The sequence below is a fragment of the Oncorhynchus tshawytscha genome, linkage group LG15 (genome assembly GCF_018296145.1).
Source record: "Oncorhynchus tshawytscha isolate Ot180627B linkage group LG15, Otsh_v2.0, whole genome shotgun sequence".
Lineage (NCBI taxonomy): Eukaryota > Metazoa > Chordata > Actinopteri > Salmoniformes > Salmonidae > Oncorhynchus > Oncorhynchus tshawytscha.
In genome coordinates, this window is record NC_056443.1 from 26,465,463 (window position 1) to 26,489,154 (window position 23,692).

At 41.8% G+C, this 23,692-nt stretch overlaps 3 protein-coding genes and 2 non-coding genes across 6 annotated transcripts in view; 1 reads left to right on the plus strand and 4 right to left on the minus strand.

The window, feature by feature from the left end:
- The window catches only part of dennd4c (DENN/MADD domain containing 4C), a 63,815-nt gene extending 55,906 nt beyond the window's left edge, over positions 1-7,909 (minus strand). The window contains exon 1 of the mRNA XM_042298387.1: positions 7,473-7,909. The gene's annotated coding sequence lies outside the window, so the exon portion shown is untranslated. The remainder of the gene's footprint in view (positions 1-7,472) is intronic.
- Positions 7,910-11,099: 3,190 nt separating this feature from the next.
- On the minus strand, positions 11,100-18,805 carry LOC112214732 (HAUS augmin-like complex subunit 6). The gene is made up of 16 exons (XM_024373707.2): positions 18,390-18,805; positions 18,096-18,191; positions 17,932-18,010; positions 17,687-17,819; positions 16,027-16,171; positions 15,626-15,688; positions 15,425-15,479; positions 15,138-15,311; positions 14,652-14,851; positions 14,293-14,422; positions 14,065-14,167; positions 13,887-13,965; positions 13,456-13,588; positions 13,004-13,090; positions 12,219-12,351; positions 11,100-12,114 (listed from the first exon to the last, which is right to left on the minus strand). Exons 1-16 carry the CDS (start codon positions 18,515-18,517, stop codon positions 11,351-11,353), a joined length of 2,502 nt encoding a protein of 833 aa, XP_024229475.1. The 5' UTR covers positions 18,518-18,805; the 3' UTR covers positions 11,100-11,350.
- LOC112215089 lies at positions 12,884-12,988 on the minus strand. Its single transcript, XR_002948190.1, has one exon.
- On the minus strand, positions 13,687-13,817 carry LOC112215088. Its single transcript, XR_002948189.1, has one exon.
- A 65-nt stretch (positions 18,806-18,870) lies between the features above and the next one.
- LOC112214733 (tripartite motif-containing protein 16) lies at positions 18,871-22,167 on the plus strand. 2 transcript variants are annotated; one of them, XM_024373709.2, is made up of 7 exons: positions 18,871-18,966; positions 19,074-19,703; positions 19,848-19,943; positions 20,153-20,443; positions 20,625-20,784; positions 20,902-20,961; positions 21,076-22,167. In XM_024373709.2, the coding sequence occupies exons 2-7, from the start codon at positions 19,113-19,115 to the stop codon at positions 21,603-21,605; spliced, it is 1,728 nt and encodes a 575-aa protein (XP_024229477.1). In that variant the 5' UTR covers positions 18,871-18,966; positions 19,074-19,112; the 3' UTR covers positions 21,606-22,167. The 2 variants fall into 2 exon arrangements, with proteins under 2 accessions (XP_024229477.1, XP_024229478.1); XM_024373710.2 differs by having other exon boundaries at positions 18,878-19,703; positions 20,153-20,386.
- The last annotated feature ends 1,525 nt before the right edge of the window (positions 22,168-23,692 follow it).

Consider the following 23,692-nt stretch of genomic DNA (forward strand, 5'->3'; position numbering starts at 1 on the left):
AGGTGACATGCAGGCAGTGTTCATTTTATATTTTTTAAGTCTACTAGTTGGAGGCAAAAGGACCAACACCGACACAGGGTTGGTTCACTGACTGTATGAGGGTCATTTGTGGGTCCTTTTGAATGACACCAGTGTGTTTACAGTGCCTTCTGAAAGTATTGACACCCCTTGACTTTTTCCCCATTTGGTTGTGTTACATCCTGAATTTACCATGGATTCAAATTAGATTTTTAGTCACTGAACTACACACAATACCCCATAATGTCAAAGTGGAATTTAATTAATTAAATATTAAAGGCTGAAACATCTTTAATTAATAAGTATTCTACCCCTTTGTTATGGCAAGCCTAAATACATTCAGGAATAAAAATTTGCTTAACAAGTCACATAATAATTTGGATGGATTCACTGTGTGTGCAATACATGTTTAACAGGATGTTTTAATGACTACCTCCTCTCTGTACCCAACACATACACATAATTGTAAGGTCCCTCAGTCCAGCAGTGAATTTCAAACAAATATTCAACCCCAAAGACCTGGGAGATTGTTGATTGCCTCGCAAAGGGCACCTATTAGTGTAGTTGGGTTAAAAAAATAAAATACATTTTTTTTTTTAAAGAAGCTGACATTGAATATCCCTTTGAGCATGGTGAAGTTATTAATTACACGTTGGATGGTGTATCAATATACCCAGTCACTACAAAGATACAGGCGTCCTTCCTAACTCAGTTGCCGCAGAGGAAGTAAACTGCTCAGGGATTTCACCATGAGGCCAATGGTGACTTTCAAACAGTTACATAGTTGAATGGCTGTGATAGGAGAAAACTGAGGATGGATCAACATTGTAGTTACTCTACAATACTAACCTAAATGACAGAGTGAAAAGGAAGACGATAAAATTATAAAAAATATCCCTTTTAAAAAAAAATCCTATTTTCAACAAGGCACTAAAGTAATACTGCAAAAAATGTGGCAAAGCAATTAACACTTTGTATTCAGGACAAAGTTGTTTGGGGCAAATCCAATACAACACATTACGGAGTACCACTCTCCATATTTTCAAGCATAGTGGTGGCGCATCATGTTATAGGTATGCTTGTAATTGTTAAGGACTGGGGAGTTTTTCAGAATAGAAAAAAATAATGCTAAGCACAGACAAAATCCTAGAGGAAAACCTGGTTCAAATTGGCTTTCCACCAGCCACAATTAATTCACCTTTCAGCAGGACAATAACGTAAAACACAAGGCCAAATCTACACTGGAGTTATTACACAGAAGACAGTGAATGTTCCTGAGTGGTCAGGTTACAGTTTTGACTAAAGACTACTTGAAAATCGATGGCAAAGCCTAAAAATTGTTGTCTAGCAATTATCAACAACCAATATGACAGAGCTTGAAGAATTTTGAAGAGAGTAATGGGCAAATGTCGCACAATACAGGTGTGGCAAGCTCTTAGAGGCTTGCCCAGAAAGACTCACATCTGTAATCTCTGCCAAAATGTGCTTATACAAAGTACTGACTCAGTGGTGTGAACACTTATGTAAATTAGATATCTGTATTTCATTTTCAATACATTTGAAAAAAAAATCTAAAAACATGTTTTCACTTGGTCATTATGGGGTATTTGTGTGTAGATGAGAATATATATATATATATATAAAAATTATTCAATTTTGAATTCTGGCTGTAACAACAAAATGTGGAATACGTCAAGGGGTATGAATACTTTCTGAAGACAATGTAACTACTAAAGTCAGGACAATACCAATAATATTGTTTTCCATGGCAAAATGAATAAACTACGCAGACCAAACTCTTTGGTCCTTTAAAACCCTCCTGTGTAAAATATAGTCTACTTGGAAAAAAAACAACTCTGGATGGCAACAATGATGTACGTAGAACGCCATCTCTAAAGAGTCTTGTAAAGAGAGATGTCAATACAACCTGACAATGTTCACTGGTCTTTCTACCCCTCTTTTCACTCATCAGTCAGCAACTAAAAGCAGGTTCTCTGTGTCAGTGTTCCAATCTAAGACGGCTTGGTTACCATCTGAAAGTCGGGCACTATGAAATATAGTACCGTTGCATTGGTGTTTATAATGCACTTAATGTTAAAGAATTCGTATCGCCTACATATCCAACAAAAGACATGCTTTACATACAAGCCTGATAAAATGTTTGCACTGCGAGGCGTGACGTTGTCTTCTGCCCATGAGAGTAGTGTTGGCTGTAGGAGATACAGAATAAATACAAGGCTAACAAACCCTCGTGATCATTGGTCTGACATTTTTATTTAACCTTTATTTTACTAGGCAAGACAGTTAAGAACAAATTCTTATTTTCAAATCAGGGCCTCGGAACAGTGGTTTAATTGCCTTGTTCAGGGGCAGAATGACATATTTTTACCTTATCAGCTCGGCGATTCGATCCACCAACCTTTCAGTTACTGGCCCAACACTCTAACCACTAGGCTACCTGCTTATGATGACTATAAGCAGGAAACAGGGAGAGAATGCGTTTTCAAAAGGCTAAAAAATACTTGAAAAAGGCTTAATTACAATATTTATAATTGAATAGCTCTGGTGCCGTTATAATACTTTGGGTACTCATTAACAGGTGAAAGGCAGTGGATAAGAATCCCACAGTGGAAGCTGAAGAGTGAAGGAAAGCTCAGCTGAAACGTCAAGACTCACTGCCTCCTTCCTCAAGCGTGACGGGCAGCCAGACAAAAAGCATTGTTTCCACAGGGAAGTGGAGAGAGAGGGGAAACACTCACTGCCCTAACTACACTGACAGACGAAGCACCCAGATCCATTGAAAGATCAGAACAAAAAGATTGCAGAGACATCCGAGTCAGAGGAAATGAATAGGTCACCTGAGAAGACACCAAAGAATGGATTCTTTCAATGATCCTTTGCAAAGTTGGACGAGTAGGCCTATCTCCATTTATAAAACGACTTCCTGACTGTGTGTGATGTGCACGTCTTATTTAGAAAACTGAAGGCATGTGCTACAGTGTCAATACTGCACTGTGGCTTCAGGTGAATTGAGGCCTATGTCGTCTATAGAAACATGAGTATTGGGATGCAAAATCTTCAAACTAAGAGTAGGACTAAATTAAAATACAATATTTAGAAAACAGGGCCATTTTAAAAAGTTAAAGGCAAAACATAAAGCTTTGTTGTGAGCACTAGAATACCAATGAATTCTAACTCTACTTGGCCAAACTAAATTCCCTCATATGAACTATTGCTGTAACTCAACTAAGAGACTGAAGCCATATTCAGATGATCTTCTGCTTCACACAGAACGAACCACAATATCAATTTCCTCTGTGGCACATCTGAGAAGTTCTCAATGGTGTTGCCCATGCAAAAACAGGATTTTTAACAAATCAAAAACTGAAAAATTAGAGCCCTGCGTTGCAAAATTATTCAGCCTTTTATTTTCAAGTTTAATACTTTGTAGCGCCACCTTTTGCCTATTACAGCTGTAAGTCGCCCCCTTGAACTTTGCGACCTTTTGTCTCTATCAGTTTTGCAAACATAAAGAGACTGAAATTTTTTTCCCATTCCTCCTTGCAAAACAGCTCGAGCTCAGTGAGGTTGGATGGAGAGCATTTGTGAACAGCAGTTTTCAGTTCTTTCCAAGATTAAAAACTGAAAAATTGGATTCAGGTCTGGACTTTGACTTGGCCATTCTAACACCTGGATATGTTTAGGATTTTTGAACCATTCCATTGTAGATTTTGCTTTATGTTTTGGATCATTGTCTTGTTGGAAGAAAAATCTCCGTATAAATGCCCCTGCCAGTCTCAGGTCTTTTGCAGACTCCATCAGGTTTTCTTCCAGAATGGTCCTGTATTTGGCTCCATCCATCTTCCCATCAATTTTAACCATCTTCCCTGTCCCTGCTGAAGAAAAAGCAGGCCCAAACCATGATGCTGCCACCACCATGTTTGACAGTGGGGATGGTGTGTACAGGTTGATGAGCTGTGTTGCAGCCAAATGATCACTTTGCATTGAACTGCAAAAAGTTCAATTTTGGTTTCATCTGACCAGAGCACCTTCTTCCACATGTTTGGTGTATCTCCCAGGTGGCTTGTGGCAAACTTTAAACAACATTTTTATGGATATCTTTAAAAATGGTTTTTTCAAGCCACTCTTCCACCAAAAGGGAAGAATTTGTGCAGATAAACCAAAACAGATTTTGTCCAATGGACAGAGTCTCCCACCTCAGCTGTAGATCTCTGCAGTTCATCCAGTGATCATGGGCCTCTTGGCTGCATCTCTGATCAGTCTTCTCTTTGTATGAGCTGAAAGTTTATGGGAGATGGATGGAGCCCAGGTCTTGGTAGAAAATTTGCAGTGGTCTGCAATACTCCTTCCATTTCAATATTTGTCTTGCAACAGTGCTCCTTGGGATGCAAAAGCTACAATGGAAATGGTTCAAAAATAAAATTTCCAGGTTTAAACTTCTTCAAAGTATCTCAGACCTGCCTGGTGTGTTCCTTGTTCTTCATGATGCTCTCTGCGCTTTTAACGGACCTCTGAGACTATCACAGTGCAGGGGCATTTATACGGAGACTTGATTACACACAGGTGGATTGTATTTATCATCTTAGTCATTTAGGTCAACATTGGATCATTCAGAGATCCTCACTGAACTTCTGCAGCAAGAGTTTGCTGCACTGAAAGTAAAGGGGCTGAATAATTTTGCACGCCCAATTTTTCAGTTTTTGATTTGTTAAAAAAGTTTGAAATATCCAATAAATGTCGTTCCACTTCATGATTGTGTCCCACTTGTTGTTGATTCTTCACAAAAAAATACAGTTTTATATCTTTATGTTTGAAGCCTGAAATATGGCAAAAGGTCGCAAAGTTCAAGGGGGCCGAATACTTTCGCAAGGCACTGTAGGTGTGCGTTTCTTTTTCTTCTAGGTTGATGTTCCCAAGCCAGACTGCTTCCTTATTTTCCTGTCACCTGACACAGATCTCCTGGCACCTAGTTGAAATATTTAATTTACCTACAGTATCAGCCAAAAGTTTGGACACAGCTACCTCATGAAGCTGGTTGAGAGAATGCCAAGAGTGTGCAAAGCTGTCAAGGCAAAGGATGGCTACTTTGAAGAATGTCAAATATATTTGAATTAGTTTAACACTTTTTTGGTTACTACATGCTTCCATGTGTGTTATTTCATAGTTCTGTCTTCACTTATTTCTACAATGTAGAAAATAGTAAAAATGTAGAAAAACCCTTGAATGAGTAGGTGTGTCCAAACTTTTGACTGGTACTGTATGCACGAAGACACACCCAACTGGGTCCATGACCCAATTAGTCATGGCGTAACATTGAATGTGCCAAAACATACTCCAATACCCACTCAGTCACAAGTTCTCACAGACACACTAGTAAGTACTATGGCACCACTTGCTAGAGAGAAGCATTTCATTGCATTCCAACATTAGCGGTTGGCCTGAAACAATATTCAAGATAGAAATCTGAATAGATTGTGCATGGGAAACAATGAATTACACAGAGACAAGTAAGATTATGTTCCTCCTCACAAGAGTATTGTCTTATTTTAGGGAATACTGTGCCACAAACTGCATTGCTAGTAAAATGCCTGAGCTGACACATACCCAAAAATTGTTTGTAGAGGTGCTGACTAACAAAGAATAAACTGTAGAAAAATAAAGTCACACTTCATATATGGTCCCAACAACTTCATGTGTTAATAATTTAACATAAAAATCAACATTTCGGCAATGCAGCACCAATTAAACCATTCAATTTGTTAGCATATAGAGCAGGGATGGGCAACTGGCGGTCCGGCCTGCGACCCCCAAATCAATTTCCCCCTTATATAATAGCAAAATCTCACCACCCATGGAGTAGTGTAAAATTGTAGCAAATTTGCTTTAAAACTGCAACATTTTCTCTATGCCCCATGGCAAAATGTGTAAAATGACAGGAAATTAACTCTAAAACAAAATTACACTTAGGGTCTCAAAAGGCTGGGGCCTGCTCTGACTGCATGAGTGAGTATGGATGTGGGTACGCAGACCCGCAAGCCACTGTGGCCCTCATAATGAGTTGAGATTTTTTTGTGGCCCCTACCTGCATCAAAGTTGCCCATCCCTGATTTAGAGGGTGAGACTTTCTTTTAGCACAAATGCATTGCTACCCCAATGGAAACCAAAATGTGGCTACAGTAACCTGTGGGGAAATACCATTCTTTGCCCTGCTGGGACTAATGCCGTAGACAACTGGCACAGAGACGCCATCAAATCAAGCTTTACTTATACAGCACATTTTAGACATGAATGCAACACAATGTTCTTCACACAATTATTATCATATTTTTTTAACTATAAAAATAAACTGAAATATGTACTACAAAACACAAGAGGATAAAAAAATAGCAAAAACAGAAAGACTAAAAAAGCACCCTAAGGAAAAGCAAAGCTAAAAAGGTGTATCAAGACCTCCGAAATATGTCCACAGTTTTGGCCCTCAGGTTGCCATGGCAGACACACATGGAGACCCGCTTAGAGGTAGGGAGGAAGGAATGACACATTCTGTTTGTCACTGCAGCACCACAGTTGCTTGCTGGCAATCAGTCAAGTGCTGAGCAACATACTGTATGTGAGCACCTTGGCTTGCAGGAACCTGTAGTTTACAGAGCGTCATTGACAGACATTTCATTCTTAGTCAGGGTCACACAAACGGACATTGCAAATTCAGTAACAAAAGTCCACTTAGGCTCAGCCTAAACTGAGGTCCACACTTTGAATGACATGTAGTAGAGAATTATGGAAATACTAGGCTACTACAAGTGCTCTCTGCATGTTTGTTTTTTTAGGTCCATTACCACATTTAAAGTTTACCAGTGGAGAATGGTATTTGTGAAAAACAAGTAAAAGGTTTTTTTTTTTTAAAGCAGTTATAGTATGAGTGGTGGTGGTTTCATTTGATAGTATATTGTTGGAATTGATCTTAAGACTTTCTTGCTGGGAAAGCGAGGCAGATATTTCGAAAGACAATGGTTTTGCCTGACAATAGACTACCTGAGTGTTGACACACCCAAGGCCTACAGGAGAACCTATCTCTCACGGTATAAGGGGCCTAGAGGGGGCGGGGGAAGTATTACGTTCCAACTGTTGCATCGTAGCCTATGGCTTTATTATAAAAGTAGGTCAACATTTGATCACTGAAAACAAAGCATTTCATTCTCAATAAGAGACAGCCCGTCTATGTTGCGAGGTAAAAAAAACAATTACGCAGACACCGGGCTCTAGCAATACATTCACGCAAAGGATTTCAATTTAAATGTTTGAAACATTGCACATCGTTACTGCATCATAAAGTAACAGTTTATTAACAAAGTTAAAGCGCATAGAACCCTAACAAAACAAACTTGCTTTAGCTCCCTAACCAGAATAGAGGCAGGCAGTGCTGTAATACTTACCAGCTGTTTACAACACTACAAGAGACAATTTTGACATGTAGGCAACTTGCAGCTTTCACCCGCTCGAGTTATTCCGATCCAGTTTTAGATTACAAAACCACCACTGAAGGCACAAAGTGTGCGCACTTCGATAATCCTTGGAAACTTTGTCACACTTGTTCGCTGAGGTATAGCTTGTTCACGACACTCTTATCGGTAGCTGTCGGTGCAAGCAGTCGCCATGTTTGCGTTTGGTCACACTTTAGTGAGCAATTATTTTTATTTTTTTACACCGCTGCATGAGACAGAATGAAACCGCCCAGATAGTGACTGGCACTCAGATGACAAACCCTCTCCGCCTTTTTCCAACCGCTTCTTAAAGCCAGTTTATGCTTGATCTGAAAATGTGGTCGGAGGCTTCGTATGGCGGGTGTGACGCAATTGCGGAGCATCCAGCGGCCAAATCAAGCTCTGTACCGCATCGCCGTGCGCCTATCAAATTGTGTAACAATGCGGAGGGCTCTGTACAGCTGCATTGACATGATTGGTTGACGCTAGGTGGGGGCGGGAGGTCCTGTACAAACACAAACTCACTTCCTTGACAACTTCCTTCACAACAGCTCTTCTCTGCTCCACGAAGCGCAAAAAGTATGTTTGCTTTGACTTCTGCGGAGGCGCATTTACTGTATGGTCACTGTAGATGTCAGTTTGACAATGTAAGGCCTATGCCCCTACCCCCATGTGAAATGTAATGCATGATGTCTTGACACCAGAATATTGTAGCCTGCAAATTCAACAGGTGTTATAGAGTGCTATAGTATTTGACATTTTTTTCATTTAGTGACAATATATTTTATATACAAGCTCCCTTAGTCAGTTTGGGTGTTATATAGCCAATACTAGGTCTACTGCATAAATAAGCAATTAGGCCCATATTTCATGAATTGAAAAGTCCAATGAGAATTCATCCAAAAATAATCCAATGATTATTCTGGATAACGTATAGTTTCCCATGACTAAATATTCTTACTGATGAGACCCTTAAACCCTTAAGAAGCTGAAATATTTCACTTTTATACATTTCCCAATCGCTAGAAAAATGGGACTGAATTATACTGAACAAACATATAAACAGAACACGTAAAGTGTTGGTCCCATGTTTCATGAGCTGAAATAAGAGATCCAGAAATGTTCCATACGCACAAAAAGCTAATTTCTCTCAAATTTTGGACACAAATTTGTTTATATCCCTGTTAGTGAGCATTTCTCCTTTGCAAAGATAATCATCCAACTGACAGGGGGCATATTAAGAAGCTGATTAAGCAGCACGATCATTACACAGATGCACCTTGTGCTGGAAACAAAAGGCCACTAAAATGTGCAGTTTTCGTCAAACACTGTCACAGATGTCTCAAGTTGAGGGAGCGTGCAATTGGCATGCTGACTGCAGGAATGTCCACCAGAGCTATTGCCAGAGAATGTAATGTTAATTTCTCTAACATAAGCTGTTATTTTAGAGAATTTGGCAGTACCTCCAACTGGAAGCTCATCTGCTTGGTCGTCGTCCTCACCAGGGTCTTGACCTGACTGCAGTTCTGCCACGCAACTGAATTCAGTGGGGAAATGCTCACCCAATGGTGAAAAAAGTATCAAATCGTCATACTAAAAGTAAAGATACCTTAACAGAAAATGAATACAAAGTTTTCCAGTAAAATACTTATTTGATTTTACTCAAGTAGTATTTGGTTTTAAATATATGTAAATGTAATTGCTAAAATATATTTAAGTGTAAAAAATATATATTCCTTAATACACTGAACAAAAAAATAAACGCAACAATTTCAAAAGGTTTTACTGAGTTACAGTTCATATAAGGAAATCAGTCAATTAAAATAAATTCCTTAGGCCCTAATCTATGGATTTCACTTGACTGGGAATACAGATATGCATCTCTTGTAGAACAAGACTTGTTCACAGATACCTCAACAACCACAAAGTAGGGGTGTGGATCAGTAAACCAGTCAGTATCTGGTGTGACCACCATTTGCCTCATGCAGCAGGATACATATAATTTGCATAGTGTTGATCAGGCTGTTGATTGTGGCCGGTAGAATGTTGTCCCACTCCTCTTCAATGGCTGTGCGAAGTTGCTGTTAAATTGGCAGGAACTGCAACACGCTGTTGTTCACGTCAACCCAGAGCATCCCAAACATGCGCAACGGGTGACATGTCTGGTGAGTATGCAGGCCATGGAAAAACTGGGACATCTTCAGCTTTCAGGAATTGTGTACAGATCCTTGCGACATGGGGCTGAACAGCACAACACTGGGCCTCAGGATCTCTATAAAATGCAATTGCGTTCATTGTCCGTACCTAATGCCTGCCCATATCCCGACTGCTGCCATGGGGCACGAGAGTATAGTCTTATTTTAGGGAATACTGTGCCACAAACTGCATTGCTAGTTAAATGCCTGAGCTGACACCCAAACATTTTGACATCTTTGACATCAACAAATCCCTCACCCACACCATCTGCCCGGTAGTTGAAACCGGGATTCATTGGTAAACACACACATTTTTGTTCCGTGTATTAAGCAAAGCAGACCGCTCACTTTTCTTGTGTTCTTACATTTACGGATAGTCAGGGGCACAGACCAACATAATTTAAAAACAAAGCATGTGTTTAGTAGGGCCACCAGATCAGAGTCAGTAGGAATGACCAAGGATGTTCTTTTGTGAATTGGACCATTTTCCTGTCCTGTTAAGCATTGAAAATGTAACAAGTACCTTTGTGTGTCAGGGACAATGTATGGAGTAAAAAGTACATTTATTTAGGAATGTGAAGTAAAAGTTGTACTTTAACAACACTATGCTCACTGGCATACTGAAGTAGTGTGCTCTTCAATGACTGATCCTGGTTTCAACTGTACCAGGCAAACAGCGTGTATGACGTGTGGGGGAGCGGTTTGCTGATGTAAACTTTGTGAACAGTGCCCCAAGATGGGCAGGTGTAAACTACAGACAACAAACACAATTGCATTTTATCGATGTGAATTTGAATGCAGAAATACCTTGACAAGATCCTGAAGCCCATTGTCGTGCCATTCATCCGCCGCCATCACCTCATGTTTCAGCATGATAATGCACGGCTCCATGTCGCAAGGATCTGTACACAATTCCTCTAAGCTGAAATTGTCCCAGTTCTTCCATCACCTGCATACTCAGAAATATGACAGCATGTTCCAGTTCACGCCAATATCCAGCAACTTCGCACAGCCATTGAAGACAAGTGGGACAACATTCCACAGGCCACATTCAACAGCCTGATCAACTCTGAAGGAGATGTGTCGTGCTGCATGAGGAAAATGGTGGTCACACCAGACACTAATTGGTTCTGATACAATAACATAATAGGGATGTGCATCTGACCAACTGATGCATGTCTGTATCCCAGTTATGTGAAATCCATAGATTAGGGCTTAAGGAAATCAGTCAATTGAAGAAAAAAAAGCATTATGAACTGTAACTCAGTAATATCTTTTAAATTATTGCATCAGTGTAGTTTAGATGATTGAACCCCCAATAACTCCATGCAAGTGTAAACAAGGCCTTTACAAGCCCAGGAACTGAATCCCAAAAGAGATTAACCCTGATTGACATTGGTAACAATTTAATTCATTCAACAATATACAATTCATGTTTGTTTATTCTCACCCATCATATGTCATCTTAGACATAAAAAAAATATTTACAACTAGTTTCTATGTTAGTTTCAGACCATGTTAGATTGGCACACATGTACAAATATTTTAATTGCATGTGCATTGAAATTAGTTAGCCTTAATTGTGAAAAAGTAAGAAACTAGAAGACTGCTCAGAAACTATATAATGTAGAGACACTACAGGTCATCTATGGGGGAGAATGTGAACAGTTGCGGGAGGTTATACTGCCCTGTTCTTGGCGGTGAGGGGCTCTCTAGAGTGTCCAGATCCAGGGAAAAGACCTTGTCCGTCACTTCCACTGTGGCTGAGGTCTCCAGTGTTGCTGCCATCAGCCAGTCTCTGGCGTCCAGGCTCCTCTTGTCATGCTGAGAGAGAGAGGGCTCTGGCGCCCCCTGGCGGTGGTCCATGAAGGAGGCCTCTCCAAAAGCCTTCTGGATCTTGTCCAAACGCCTGCGTGCATCCAGCAGGGCTGGCTCAGTCTCTGTGGGGAGATAGGGGATGTGGGGGAGGAGCAGCTCTTCCTCCTCGGTGTTGGATATGTCCCTGGAGTTAATGGAGGTCATGAGGCTGCTGTCGTTGCCCGGCAGCTCGGGAAGTGTCTCCTGATCTATACTGTACTGCTCTGTGAACACATCTTGGTTGATGCTGAACTGGACCACGTTGTTGTTGCTCAGGCTATTGAGGGCTTCCATGTTGGAGGAGTCCCAGGACAGGGTGGACATGAGGGAAGCCTGCTGGGGGGCTGCAGTACTGCACCCATTGGTGGGATCCAGGCTTGTGCTCAGGGAGGAAAAGTCGTGGCCAAGGGAGGCTTCATGTACCTCGCTGAGGGGCATGAGGCACCCACGGATGTTGTCGCAGTCAAATGTAGCAGACAGGCAGGCCTTCTGAGCCTCCTCTTCCTCCACCGCCCTTCGCCAGGAACTCTTCACATCCAAAACTGAGGGGGGGGGGAAATAAACATTGCTCCTCTGGTCAACAAAAGGCAAAATTGAAGAGACCATTCTGCCTTTCAAATTACATCAAATAAGGTCCAATACTCACTCAAACTCTCTGGGGTGCGTGGAATCTGCTTCCTGGTGGAGAAAGGGTCTTCGCCAAGAGTATCGAGTATGTCTCCCAGCTCAAGTCCTCGTAAACTTATGTTGCCAGGGCTGGGGGTCACAGCCTCCGCAAACTAAAAACGCACACAAACAGTAAGGAATTGAAAATGCTCCATGCATGTTAAGCAACATGGTACAGACAATACCAGTCATACACAGATCAGTGGGTTAGAACAGAAATTTCCAATCGTGCCGAGCAGAACCCCTAGTTATTTAGTTACGTTCCAGTGTTCCGACCAGCATTATACAGTTCTGAACCGGTTCAAACCCCCAAAAAGTAATGGTTCAAATAGTTATTTTTTACCATTTAAAATCATCAGTTTTTACATTTAGCCAATCATTAACTCCACCAATTAGCGTGGACAGAGCAGCTTGCTATGGAACATGTAAGCTAGTTGTGCTTGATGGACAGTTAAGTGCAGGCACGTGATGTGAGGGTGTGGATAGAGTGAAAGAGGGGTGAACATTGAGGGGGCATGGCTTGAAGCGCTGAGCATCATGACATGTGAATTGGAATGGTTTAGGCCATTATTAGCATCCTAATTTCACTGAATTATATATTCTCCTCTGTTCCCAAAACCAGTTCCAACCCCTGATGCAGGTATGGATTGTCTGCTCCGTATCTCTCCGTTGCGATTTCACGCAACTCGCCCCGGTCATCAGAGAGCAGGTATGCTATAGGGAGAGCTAGCAACGGTCAGAGCACCCCCATATGGAAAACTGTACCCGATTTGCTAAGTTGTCCAACTCAGAGTCAAGGATCTGAGCCTTTTTCTTCACTGCAGACACACAAGGAGTCTTCCTTACACTGGCCTATAAAGAAACAGAATGGTCACATAGGTGATTATCATACCCTGATGAAGACAGCTTGGCTGTCGAAACGTTGGTAATTACATTTTTGCATCTGAGCTCCTAGAGTGTGCGGCTCTTATTTTCAAGTTTTCTATTCCGCTAGCCAGCACCTCGCCTAAATAGGTGTGCATTTATTTTTCTTCTAGATTACCTATGTGATTAAACATGTATATAAATTAGGGACATATTTTGCTATTCAGGGTTGACTAAAAGGCCAAAAGCCTTTAAATCTAAAAAAACAGATTCATAACATTGAATGAGATAAAACAAAGCCTTAAAATATATATTTCTAAAGCCAATTAGGATGCCTGTTGCACATCACCTACCGGCAGGTGGCTTGGTGAGGGAGCTTTGGCAGGGACAGCCAGAGGAGATTCACAAATTGCAGGGAGGGGAGTCAGTGGGAAAATGGCCACACTAGGAAGAGATGCAATCATCTCAACAGCTGGAGAGTAGAGGCTGTTAAAAAAAAGAAGAAAAAAAGAGACCTGTTATAAAGACATTCTGTGGATCAAATGATGTTGGAAATATGATTAGAAAAAACAAGACAGGATAACGGTTGTCTGCTCCGTATCTGTCCATTGCGATTTCATTCAACTCGCCCTGGTCATCAGAGAGCAGGTATGCTATAGGGAGGGCTTGTGACGGACAGAGCACAGCTCAGGACTGACCAGGTATCTGCCTCCCAACAACAGAGGAATCAGAATACTAGTTGCCCATTAGCAATGAATGCAAGGCAAGCAGAGTTTTAATATACCTTTTGAGGGTATAATCCATTGTGGTAACGGTCTCCATTGGAACAGAGTCAGTCGCCACAGGCTTCTCCTCAGGAAATTCTAAGTTATGAAACCACCACAAGGTACCACTTGTTAAAATATTCAGTTAAACAATAAAAGCAACTTAGAAGTGGAAATATTTTGTTTTGCTTTACTCACCGGGTAGATTGGCCGGATACTGAGAGAAGATGCTGGATTTGAAGCTGGCGTCGGTGGCAGGCTCAAAGGACAGAGGAGCCATGGGGAACAGAAAGTCCAGGGCCTAAAGGGAGAGAGAGAGAGAGTACAGCCCTCAGTCAGATTTGAATAGCCCTGGCCTAGGCAGTAGGGGCTGTTGCTGGAAAAAGCCATTTAATACATCCATGTCAAACCAGAAAAGGCACTTACAGGATCCTCGTTGAGGAACGAGGTCAGCGGCGTGCGTTTCAAACAGTCCGCCCACTTCCGGTCCCAATCCGCCTCCAACTTTCTGATGAGGCTCTTCACCTCGGGAATTTCTTCCTTTGAAATCCTCTTCCTGTAAAGAGAAAGACAGTGGGATGCAGTGATGCCAGAGAGAACAGAGCTTGACAGTTTAAAATAGCTATTAATACTGTCCAAGATGGATTTAAATTGCTGCGGTCTTGTGTTAAAAGACAACGAATTACAAACATGTTAACTGCTGTTACGCAATTCAAACAGTAATACATAAACTGGGTAGTAGTTCCCCAACAAGCAAGCCTCTGCGATAGCAGTTTGTAGCCCACCTCATGACTCGGAGATCCTCCATGGCGCGGGCCATCTGTAGGTTCCTCTCCTGCAGGTGCAAGGGGTGGAGCTGGGCAATGGGGGTGTGTCCTGCCACCCGGGTCCTTTCCGCCCCTAGGAGGACCAGAGCCTGGTGGAGCAGCTCCAGCATACGGAGGATGTTCAGCTGTCCTGCCTCGTAAACACTGCCCACACTCGACTGGCGAACACACAGAACTTACTTAGTGATAAACACTAGAGCAGTACCCACAGCACTCAGAAAGTCCCACTTATTTGTAGCATTTCCAGTACTAGCATACCTGATTCAATCAGTTAACAAATGACGATTTATTAGTTTCATCGGTTGTGCTAGCTCTGGAACATATCAAACATGTGGAACAGCTGGGGTTACTTGAGAGGTTTGGGAAACATTGCACTGACATATGGACTAGGTTCCAAATGCACCATCACTCGCTAAGCTAAAAAGGCATTTTTGCACGTCTCACCAGGTGGGATAACTGCTCTATCCGCTCTAGCAGAACCCGGGGGATTTTGAGGGCAAGGTCCGTCCCGTCCAGGGTGTACTGGTCCACATCTCCCCTGATGACACTTTCCACCACCCGCCGCTCCTCCTCCAGGGTGGACAGCACTCCGTCCATGGACGACCACAAGGTGCGCACCTTGGGTGTGTTCAGAGGTGAAATGGTCAGACTATTGCACATAGAAATGTTATGAATGTCCATTTCTAATCATGTTATACAAACTATAAGTCATTTATAAAATGAAGGAAAACCTTCTGAATCTTGTCAGCTTGAGGGGTTCCCTCCTGTTCAACTTTCTTGTGACGCCTGCGCAGGGGAAATACATTTATTTTACCAGCTGCCATTGATTATTAGCACTTGGTGTATGTTTGATACAAAAAAAAAATTCTCTCTCAACTACAGTCCAAAAAAATATATACTTAAAAAAAGGGTAAATGGAGACTCATACATACTTATGCAAATCATCATACTTTGCATCTTCAGCCCTCCAATCTCTCAAAGACTTCACTCGAGACCTACAAGCGAGAACAGATGTAGAATGGCCAAAACAAGGCACATTTGAAAAGAAACAGTTGACTGGCAAAGGCAAGACATTCACCTCAGGGCATACAAACTCCAAACCTGTGACCACCTGTTTTAAGAGGGTGGCTTGATGATTACCTGCTCATCATTTGCACCTGTGCTAATTAGCCAGAATCACAACACACCTAACCAATTTTAAAAAATATATATATATTTTTTTATCTAACCCGAATTGGTCTCAACAAAAATTTGACACTTATAGGCATTGTAAACACCAGTGTATCTACAAACACATCCAATGCCTGTGGTTTGTGTAGTAGCCATGACTTACTGGGCCTGTCTCTGGTACTCCTGCAGCATCAGGTCCTGTTCCACAGCTCCTCTCAGGAATCTGGTCTTGACCAGCTGAAACCGCTTCAGAGCCATTTCCACAGAAGAGGCAGGGGCTGCTGCTGCCTCTGGGACCCACGTGCCATCTAACACACATTGGCTGCGTTCACACAGGCAGCCCAATTCTGATATCTTTTTTACTAAATCGGTCTTTGACCAATCACAGACCATTCATATCAGTTTTTTTTCTTCTTCCAGAGCTCATCTGATATCAGAATTGGGCTGACTGAAAATACCCACTAGCTAGGTTTCCATCCAATTGTTCACAAAGTGATTATTGTAAAATATGCCAATTTTCCCACCAGAGAGGTTTCCATCAAAATGATTTCTTGCGGATAAAAAAAATATTTTTAAAAAGTCTGTGCGTGATAACGTAGTGCACATACAATAACTGCAGTCAAATCCCCATGTACCAAAAAAAAAAACAAGTTAAATGGGTTTGCTTCACATTTAACTCTACTGATGGTTTTGTCACAACAAAGAAATGTGCGTTATATAGCAAATATGCCCACTGTTAATGGCATGTGCACTCTAACCAATAGCTTGCAGATACAATGCAGGTATAGTCTACATGAGACTATTATGGACAAAAGAGCAAGATTATGTAATTTGTCAAACAGCAGCCAAGCGTCGATCATCATGTCACCAGAATAAGACCCTGGATATTTATTGAAAAGCAGCATCAATCTCATCACCTTGCACTGTCACCACCCTTTGAAGCTCATGATTTATTTCATCTGTAGCCTAATAAACTGCATGTCTTCCCGAGTCGTAGTGGAGGACCACACAGCACGTCATCGCATGACTCCAAGTTTACCTCAATATAATGGTTATTATTATATATTTGTGCATAAAAGCATTTCCACCACTATTTCTCACATAATCTTAGACAAACACCCCACCTTCTCTAGCATATTTTGTTTTGTCGACATTTGGAAAGTTACCCAACAAACAAATTAGCTGTTTCGATCAGGCCTGTCATGACACTTTTTATCTGACATGTACTTGCACATATGCGCATAAAACGGTTAGATGGGACCTGGTTATTGACAAACAACTCCAGACAAACAGTTGCAATTCACAGGGAGATGAAAAGCTATGGAGTCTGCCTTTTTATTTAACTAGGCAAGTCAGTTAAGAACAAATTCTTAATTTCAATGACGGCCTAGGAACAGTGGGTTAACTGCCTTGTTCAGGGGCAGAACGACAGATTTTTACCTTGTCAGCTCAGGGATTCGATCTTGCAATGTTTCTGTTACAGACCCAACGCTCTAACCACTAGACAGGCAGCCCAATTCTGCTTTTTCCCCCAACTAAATTGGTCTTTCGACTAATCAGATCAGCTCTGAAAAATATAGCTGTGAAAAGCTCTGTGATTGGTCAAAATCTGCTTGTGTGAAAGCAGCATAAGATGTCCAAACCTTGGGCTACTCATAGTGTAAATGTGATAACCCCATAATGACAAAGCAAAAACAGGTTAGTGTGTGTAGCTTGAGGGGGGGGGGACGATTTAATCCATTTTAGAATAAAAGCTAACATAACAAAATGTGGAAAAGTCAAGGTCTGAATACTTTCCAAATACACTGTATAGGTCTTACTACCTGTTGAAAATGTCTTCATATCATGCAACATGACATGATTGGCTAGATGGAGCATAAGGTTGACGAACTTGGGTCCACCAGGCGAGAGGAATAGTGACGCCACCACTTTGGGAACTGTGCTCCCCTGCTCATCCTGAAAGCACAGATAAAGTTCAAACACTTTAGACCTGTTGACCAGACAGTAGTCTGCTGCAACAAGTAGGTCAAATCGTGCACATCTGAAAGAAGACATGTCAAATCCTTACCATTAGATCTCGCAGCCAAGCACAGGTCACCTTACGGAATTCGGCATCTGCTTTGTGGTCCAACACTGGCCAGCAATGCCTGCATACAAGACCCAGCATTTTACATGATTGCAAAAAATGGCAAATGTGTTAAGAGAAACAAGTCGGGACTGGGACCATCATACCTGTATGCATCATGGAAGCGTGCGGGGTTGAGTTTTTCTAACAGGAAATGGGTAACTATGTAGAATGCGTCCTTGTTTGGTTTGTCAAACATATTGCTGTTGGTGAGAAACTGGTGTCAAAACAGGCTTCTGACTGAGCTGAGAGAATGGAGTCGTTCTACCTATGCCTATTATTTTCATTGTCATGACATCGCCAGTTTGTCTCACTGGATTGAAACAGGGTTGCAAGACTGATGTTGATACTGTCAACGCTAACTGTTAACGTTAGCTGTTACCACAACAATCAATACTTACGGTCCAAGAATGATGTGTTTAACATTGGCTTTGCTGGCTCCTGATGATACTGCGACTTCGGGTTGAAATCCAAGACCCACAAGAGACCACCATAGATATTTACCGTTCGTTCTCTGAAGAGTCGACATTCTTCCAGCAAGCTGACAGTTTTGAGATCTAAAAGTGATCCAACTGCTAGCTAGCAGAAGACTGAAACATACGATGCAACTAAATTAACGGTAGCTAACTAAATTGTCTAGTTAGTTGGGCAGAAAGCGAACATAGCTAGCGATAGTAACTAACGTTACCGTCGTCGAATTCCAACAAATGATACAAATACAATTGCCGTAAAAAATAAAGCATGTACACCATACATATGTAGTTACTCGACATTACGCATGCCAACTTCGATGAATGTCTTCTTCAAACCGCCAAATATTTCAAGAAGAAAAGAATTAGCCGGATGCTGATCTGCATACTTCCTGTGTTGCGCATAATTTTGTCCCCTACAGATCTCGGATTGATCCTTCGCTGCTAGTCGATTCAACAATAAGAACCACATTTGAATTGTCATATCTTGAATTGATAATCACGACTGGTAAAATGTGTATTATTGAATTGGAATTAGACTAGTTCAACTAGGTGGCTGGGATATATTTTAATCGTCTAGCTGTCTAGATTAATTCACGTTTTGTTTGTATGTAGCATTACTGCCGGGGTGTGTCTTTGTGAGTGATCGGTGAAATGGCTGAGCAGGGAGTTCTCCTGGACCAGGGCCAGTTCTGCTGCTCTATCTGCCTGGATTTACTGAAAGAGCCGGTCACTATCAACTGTGGACACAGTTACTGTAGCAACTGTATTGAGGACTCCTGGGATAAGGATGACCCAACGGGTGTCTACAGCTGTCCCCAGTGTAGACATACCTTCTCCCCAAGGCCTGCTCTGATGAAGAATAGCCTGCTAGCCATGGTGGTCGGGAACATGAAGAAGACAGGGCTCCAGACTACTTCTCCTACTCTGTGCTTTGCTGGACCTGGAGATGTGGAATGTGATTTCTGCAATGGGAGAAAGCAGAAAGCTCTCAAGTCATGTCTGGTGTGTCTAGCCTCTTACTGCGAGACTCATCTCCAGCCTCACTATAATGTAGCTCCATTGATGAAGCACAAGCTGGTCAAAGCCACCACACAATTACAGGACAATATCTGCTCTCATCATGACAAACTGATGGAGATTTTCTGCCGGACCGACCAGCAGTGTATCTGTTATCTGTGTACCATGGATGAACATAAAGGCCATGATACAGTCTCAATCACTGCAGAAAAGACTGAGAAACAGGTGAGAATCAGAGCTAATCTTAGTTATTGTGATGAAAACAACATGGCAAAAAAACATCACATGTAGATAGGCATATGAGGCAGATTTGCATTGTCAAATCGCATCAATGCCATGTAGCTCAATAAAGTGTTTTTTTGTCCACAGAAGCAGATTGGGACAAGTCAGCAGAAGGTCAACCAGAGAGTCCAGGAGAGGGAGAAAGAGTTGAAGGAACTGCAACAGGCTGTGGAGTTTCTCAGCGTGAGTATTGACCAGAGGAGATTAACCATGTCATCTTTGTTGCAGTCGTGTTGGGCAGATCATATGATCCCAAACCGCCTGGAGAAGCGTTTGATATCTCAGGAACCACAATGATATGATATTGCAATCTTCTGAGGCTCCCAAGTCAGAGAAATAGAATAGACTTTTTAACATGAAGTCATATCTTGTCTACATGTGTGTTTTAACAGCGCTCTGCACAGGCAGCAGTGGAAGAAAGTGAGAGGATCTTTACAGAGTTGATTGACTCCATTGAGAGAAGGCGCTCGGAGATGAAGGAGCTGATCGTAGCCCAGGAGAATTCAGCTGTGAGTCAAGCTGAAGCCCTCATGGAGCGTTTGGAGCAGGAGATCACTGAGCTGAAGAGGAGAGAGATTGAGCTGGAAAAGCTGACACACACAGAGGATCACATCCATTTCCTGGAGGTAGCTTCACTGAGTGACCATCTGTCTGTTATTGCAAAAGGAACTCGTTATTCTGGGGTGGGTTTACCAAAGCTTTTATAGCTAGCTAAAGTAGTGAGTAGTATGTTATTTATATGGTTAGCGGACTTAGACCTATGTCTCTCGTAGAGTAGCAAAGTGCTTAATTTTAGGAATTTGTTAGTTCACACACAGAAGATTGACTGTCAAACATCCATACAAATAAATTCTCTCTCTGCAGAGTTATCAGTCTCTCGCCAGTCCCAGTGTATTTTCAGACTTGCCCACCATCGATGTCCGTCCTCTTCAGTACTTTGAGGATGTGAGTGAGGCTGTGTCTAACCTGAGAGAGAAACTGGAGGGCATCTTGAAGAGAGAATGGTGCAGAATCTCCACCAGAGGTAGGTTAGAAAGTAGAGTTCCATCTGCATACTTTGATGACATTGAAGTTCTAGCTTACACTGCATTATATTGTCTAATCATAACACTCTTTCACTGTGTGTGAATGTGCGTTTCAGTGAATCTAGTGGATGTTCTACACCCACCCGAGCCCAAGACCAGAGCTGACTTCTTACAATGTGAGTCCAATTGCTAACAGTTGTATTTTCAATGATACTCGCCACAAACCCTGAGATACAAGTAAAGAGGGGGACTCATATCATGTTTTTATTTCTTAATTTCTCTTCCCTCAGATTCATGTCGGCTCACCCTGGACGCAAACACGTTATACAGACAACTCTTTCTGTCTGAGCGGAACAGAAAGGTGAAACTGAAGCGCAAAGGCTACTCCTACCACAGTAGTCCAGACAGATTCACTCAATTGTGTCAGGTGCTGTGCAGGGAAGGTCTGTCTGGGCGCTGTTACTGGGAGGTGGAGTGGAGTGGGTGGAAGATTTATGCAGGCGTTTCGTATAAAGACATCAGCCGATCTGGGCCTGCAGAGGATTGTCAATTTGGACACAATGACAAGTCCTGGAGTTTAGAGTGCTGTAGTAATGGTTACTTTTTCCGACATAATAATGTAAAGACTGAAGTGGCACGCCCTCAGTCCTCCAGAGTAGGAGTGTACCTGGATCACCAGGCGGGCACTCTGTCCTTCTACAGTGTCTCTGACACAATGACCCTACTCCACAGTGTCCAGACCAGATTCACGCAGCCCCTCTATCCTGGGTTCTGGCTTCATTGCTTTAAGACCACAGCTGAGTTATGTGAATTAGACTAGAGTCCTATGTCAGTGATGCTTTACCCTACTATTCAGTGAGTTGTTTATCAGATATAAAACTTTCCTTCTATGAATCTCAGAGGATTGACTCTCACAGATTGAGCTCTCTGTAGTCTAGATAGAATTTGAGGTTATTTTCCCCAAATTGTAGGATGTTTAAAATCAAGTAGTCAAGTTAATCAAATGTCTGTGTTAGTCAGACAATCCATATCACTAGTGAGATTTTACTTCTGAAAGTATGTATTAGGGCAGGCAATACATTGTTTTCAGAATGATCTCTGAACTTGACATGTCTGTGTGTTATTGCGTATTCTATGTCAGCAATTTTTATGTAGGCTACTGTGCATATGTTGCAGTCAGCGTTTTTGCCGGTATATTCAATTTGTATTTGTCCTAGAACTCATGTTGCATCATGTTACAGGTCCCCTCGAGGTCCATATTATACCAATAGTTTTTCAATCAACTGAAGTAAGTAGTTTACTGAGCCCTTATTAACTCAATATTGACAATGCTGAAGCAAATGTAAACTGATAAATAAACTGCGTATTTGTTGAACATCTGATTAGCGTCCTACTTCTTATACCTTCAGAGCCTCCTAATGTCACGAGAGCAATCAGTCATTGGTGTCATATTTACATTTGAGTCATTCAGCAGATTATATTAGTAGTTTGCGTTGTTTCACAGCCTGAGGAGAACTGGAACCACTCTGGGCCTGCTCCTCAGAAAGGAATCCACCATTTCAGAGGCTTCAGAACCTACATTATTTGTAGTTGTTAAATGGTCTTCTGACATAGCTGGCAGATTCCTTTCACTGGCCAGATTACTTGAAAGCTCAGGTGTGCAAGCAGGCGTTTGTGCAGATAGACTTCGCTAAAAACTTTAGTGGCTTCTGACTTCAATTCAACACTGGATCATTTCTCAATGGTTGTCATTACAGGAGATCCAAGCTTTTTCTCAGAAGGTGAAAGTATGAGGATGTTTGGACTCCCCAAGCTGCCAGAGGATACAGTCTCTTTCAGATTTTTTTTCTCTGCTAGGGAGTCTTCCAGAAGACCAACACTATCCCTTGAAGCGGGGGAGACTTTTTTGGGGACTTTGTGCGATTTCTCGAAGCACATCCATTGTTCTTTACTCTCCTCCCTGGCATTCTCTGGAGTTGACCATAACAGCCACGACCTCTCCTGTTGACAGTGCAAGGGAAGCCTCAATGTCCACATTCTCCTTAGATGGATTGGTTTTGGCTTGAGACGCAGCCTGTCCAGTGACTCCAAATTTCCGCAACTTGGCACAGATAAGACACCAGTTTCTGGGCGGCCTGCATGGTATATCGCCTGCCAGTGTCACACAACACTGGTCTTGATTTACCTGAGCTGGAACAGGAGATGATCAGTGAGATGTCAGAGTTCACCTGACTCACGACATCTCTGACTACAGATCTGGTCAATCCAGGTGAGCCAGAAGAGCAGGATTGATCACCAAGTGTTTGGAGAATTGTGGCCTCTGTGATCCCAAAGAGGGCATTCAGAGGATCTGTCAGTCGAGCGTCTACTCGATGTGCCCTCTGCAACGACGTCTGGGAACTTCAAAACAAACACAAGAATTGATCAATCTTGACTAATGTTTACATATTGACCTCTACAAATAACTACTTTAAATTCACCTAAATCACAATAATTGTAATATTTAGTTCTCTAAAGATGTGGTGTCTGCCTTCTTACTTTACCATAAAAACAGTTCTTTAGCTTTTCATTCTTAGAACTGTCATATGCTAGATTTCAGGGTGAGGATTTCTTCCGCTATATGGGAAACTGTTTTCACTCTATTCCTGTTATATTTTGTTTTAATACAAAAAAAGAGCATGATATTTATTTTTAAGAGGCTGTGGTGTCAAGTGCTTAGTTAGTCAATATGATAAACTTCATGTCCAACTTTCTATCAAATAATCACATCAAATGTTGACAGATAAACTTACAGGATTTCTCATGCCCTCCTGAATCACCTCCCACTGCCTGATAAAGACAAGTTAACATGTTCAGTTGTTTTGTAGTGGTCCAGACAGGGTTGTTGTATAAAGAATGGATGCTATT

What these genes read in the sequence shown, in the direction of transcription:
- LOC112214733 (XM_024373709.2), top strand. Translation starts at nt 19,113, where the DNA reads ATGGCTGAGCAGGGAGTTCTCCTGGACCAGGGCCAGTTCTGCTGCTCT. An exon ending in CAGAAAAGACTGAGAAACAG is followed by an intron (nt 19,704 to 19,847) that starts GTGAGAATCAGA and finishes TTTTGTCCACAG; the next exon opens with AAGCAGATTGGGACAAGTCA. An exon ending in GTGCAGAATCTCCACCAGAG is followed by an intron (nt 20,785 to 20,901) that starts GTAGGTTAGAAA and finishes TGTGCGTTTCAG; the next exon opens with TGAATCTAGTGGATGTTCTA.
- LOC112214732 (XM_024373707.2), bottom strand. Translation starts at nt 18,517, where the DNA reads ATGTCGACTCTTCAGAGAACGAACGGTAAATATCTATGGTGGTCTCTT. An exon ending in CGCTTCCATGATGCATACAG is followed by an intron (nt 18,011 to 18,095) that starts GTATGATGGTCC and finishes TCTTGTATGCAG; the next exon opens with GCATTGCTGGCCAGTGTTGG. An exon ending in TATGAAGACATTTTCAACAG is followed by an intron (nt 16,172 to 17,686) that starts GTAGTAAGACCT and finishes AATGTGTGTTAG; the next exon opens with ATGGCACGTGGGTCCCAGAG.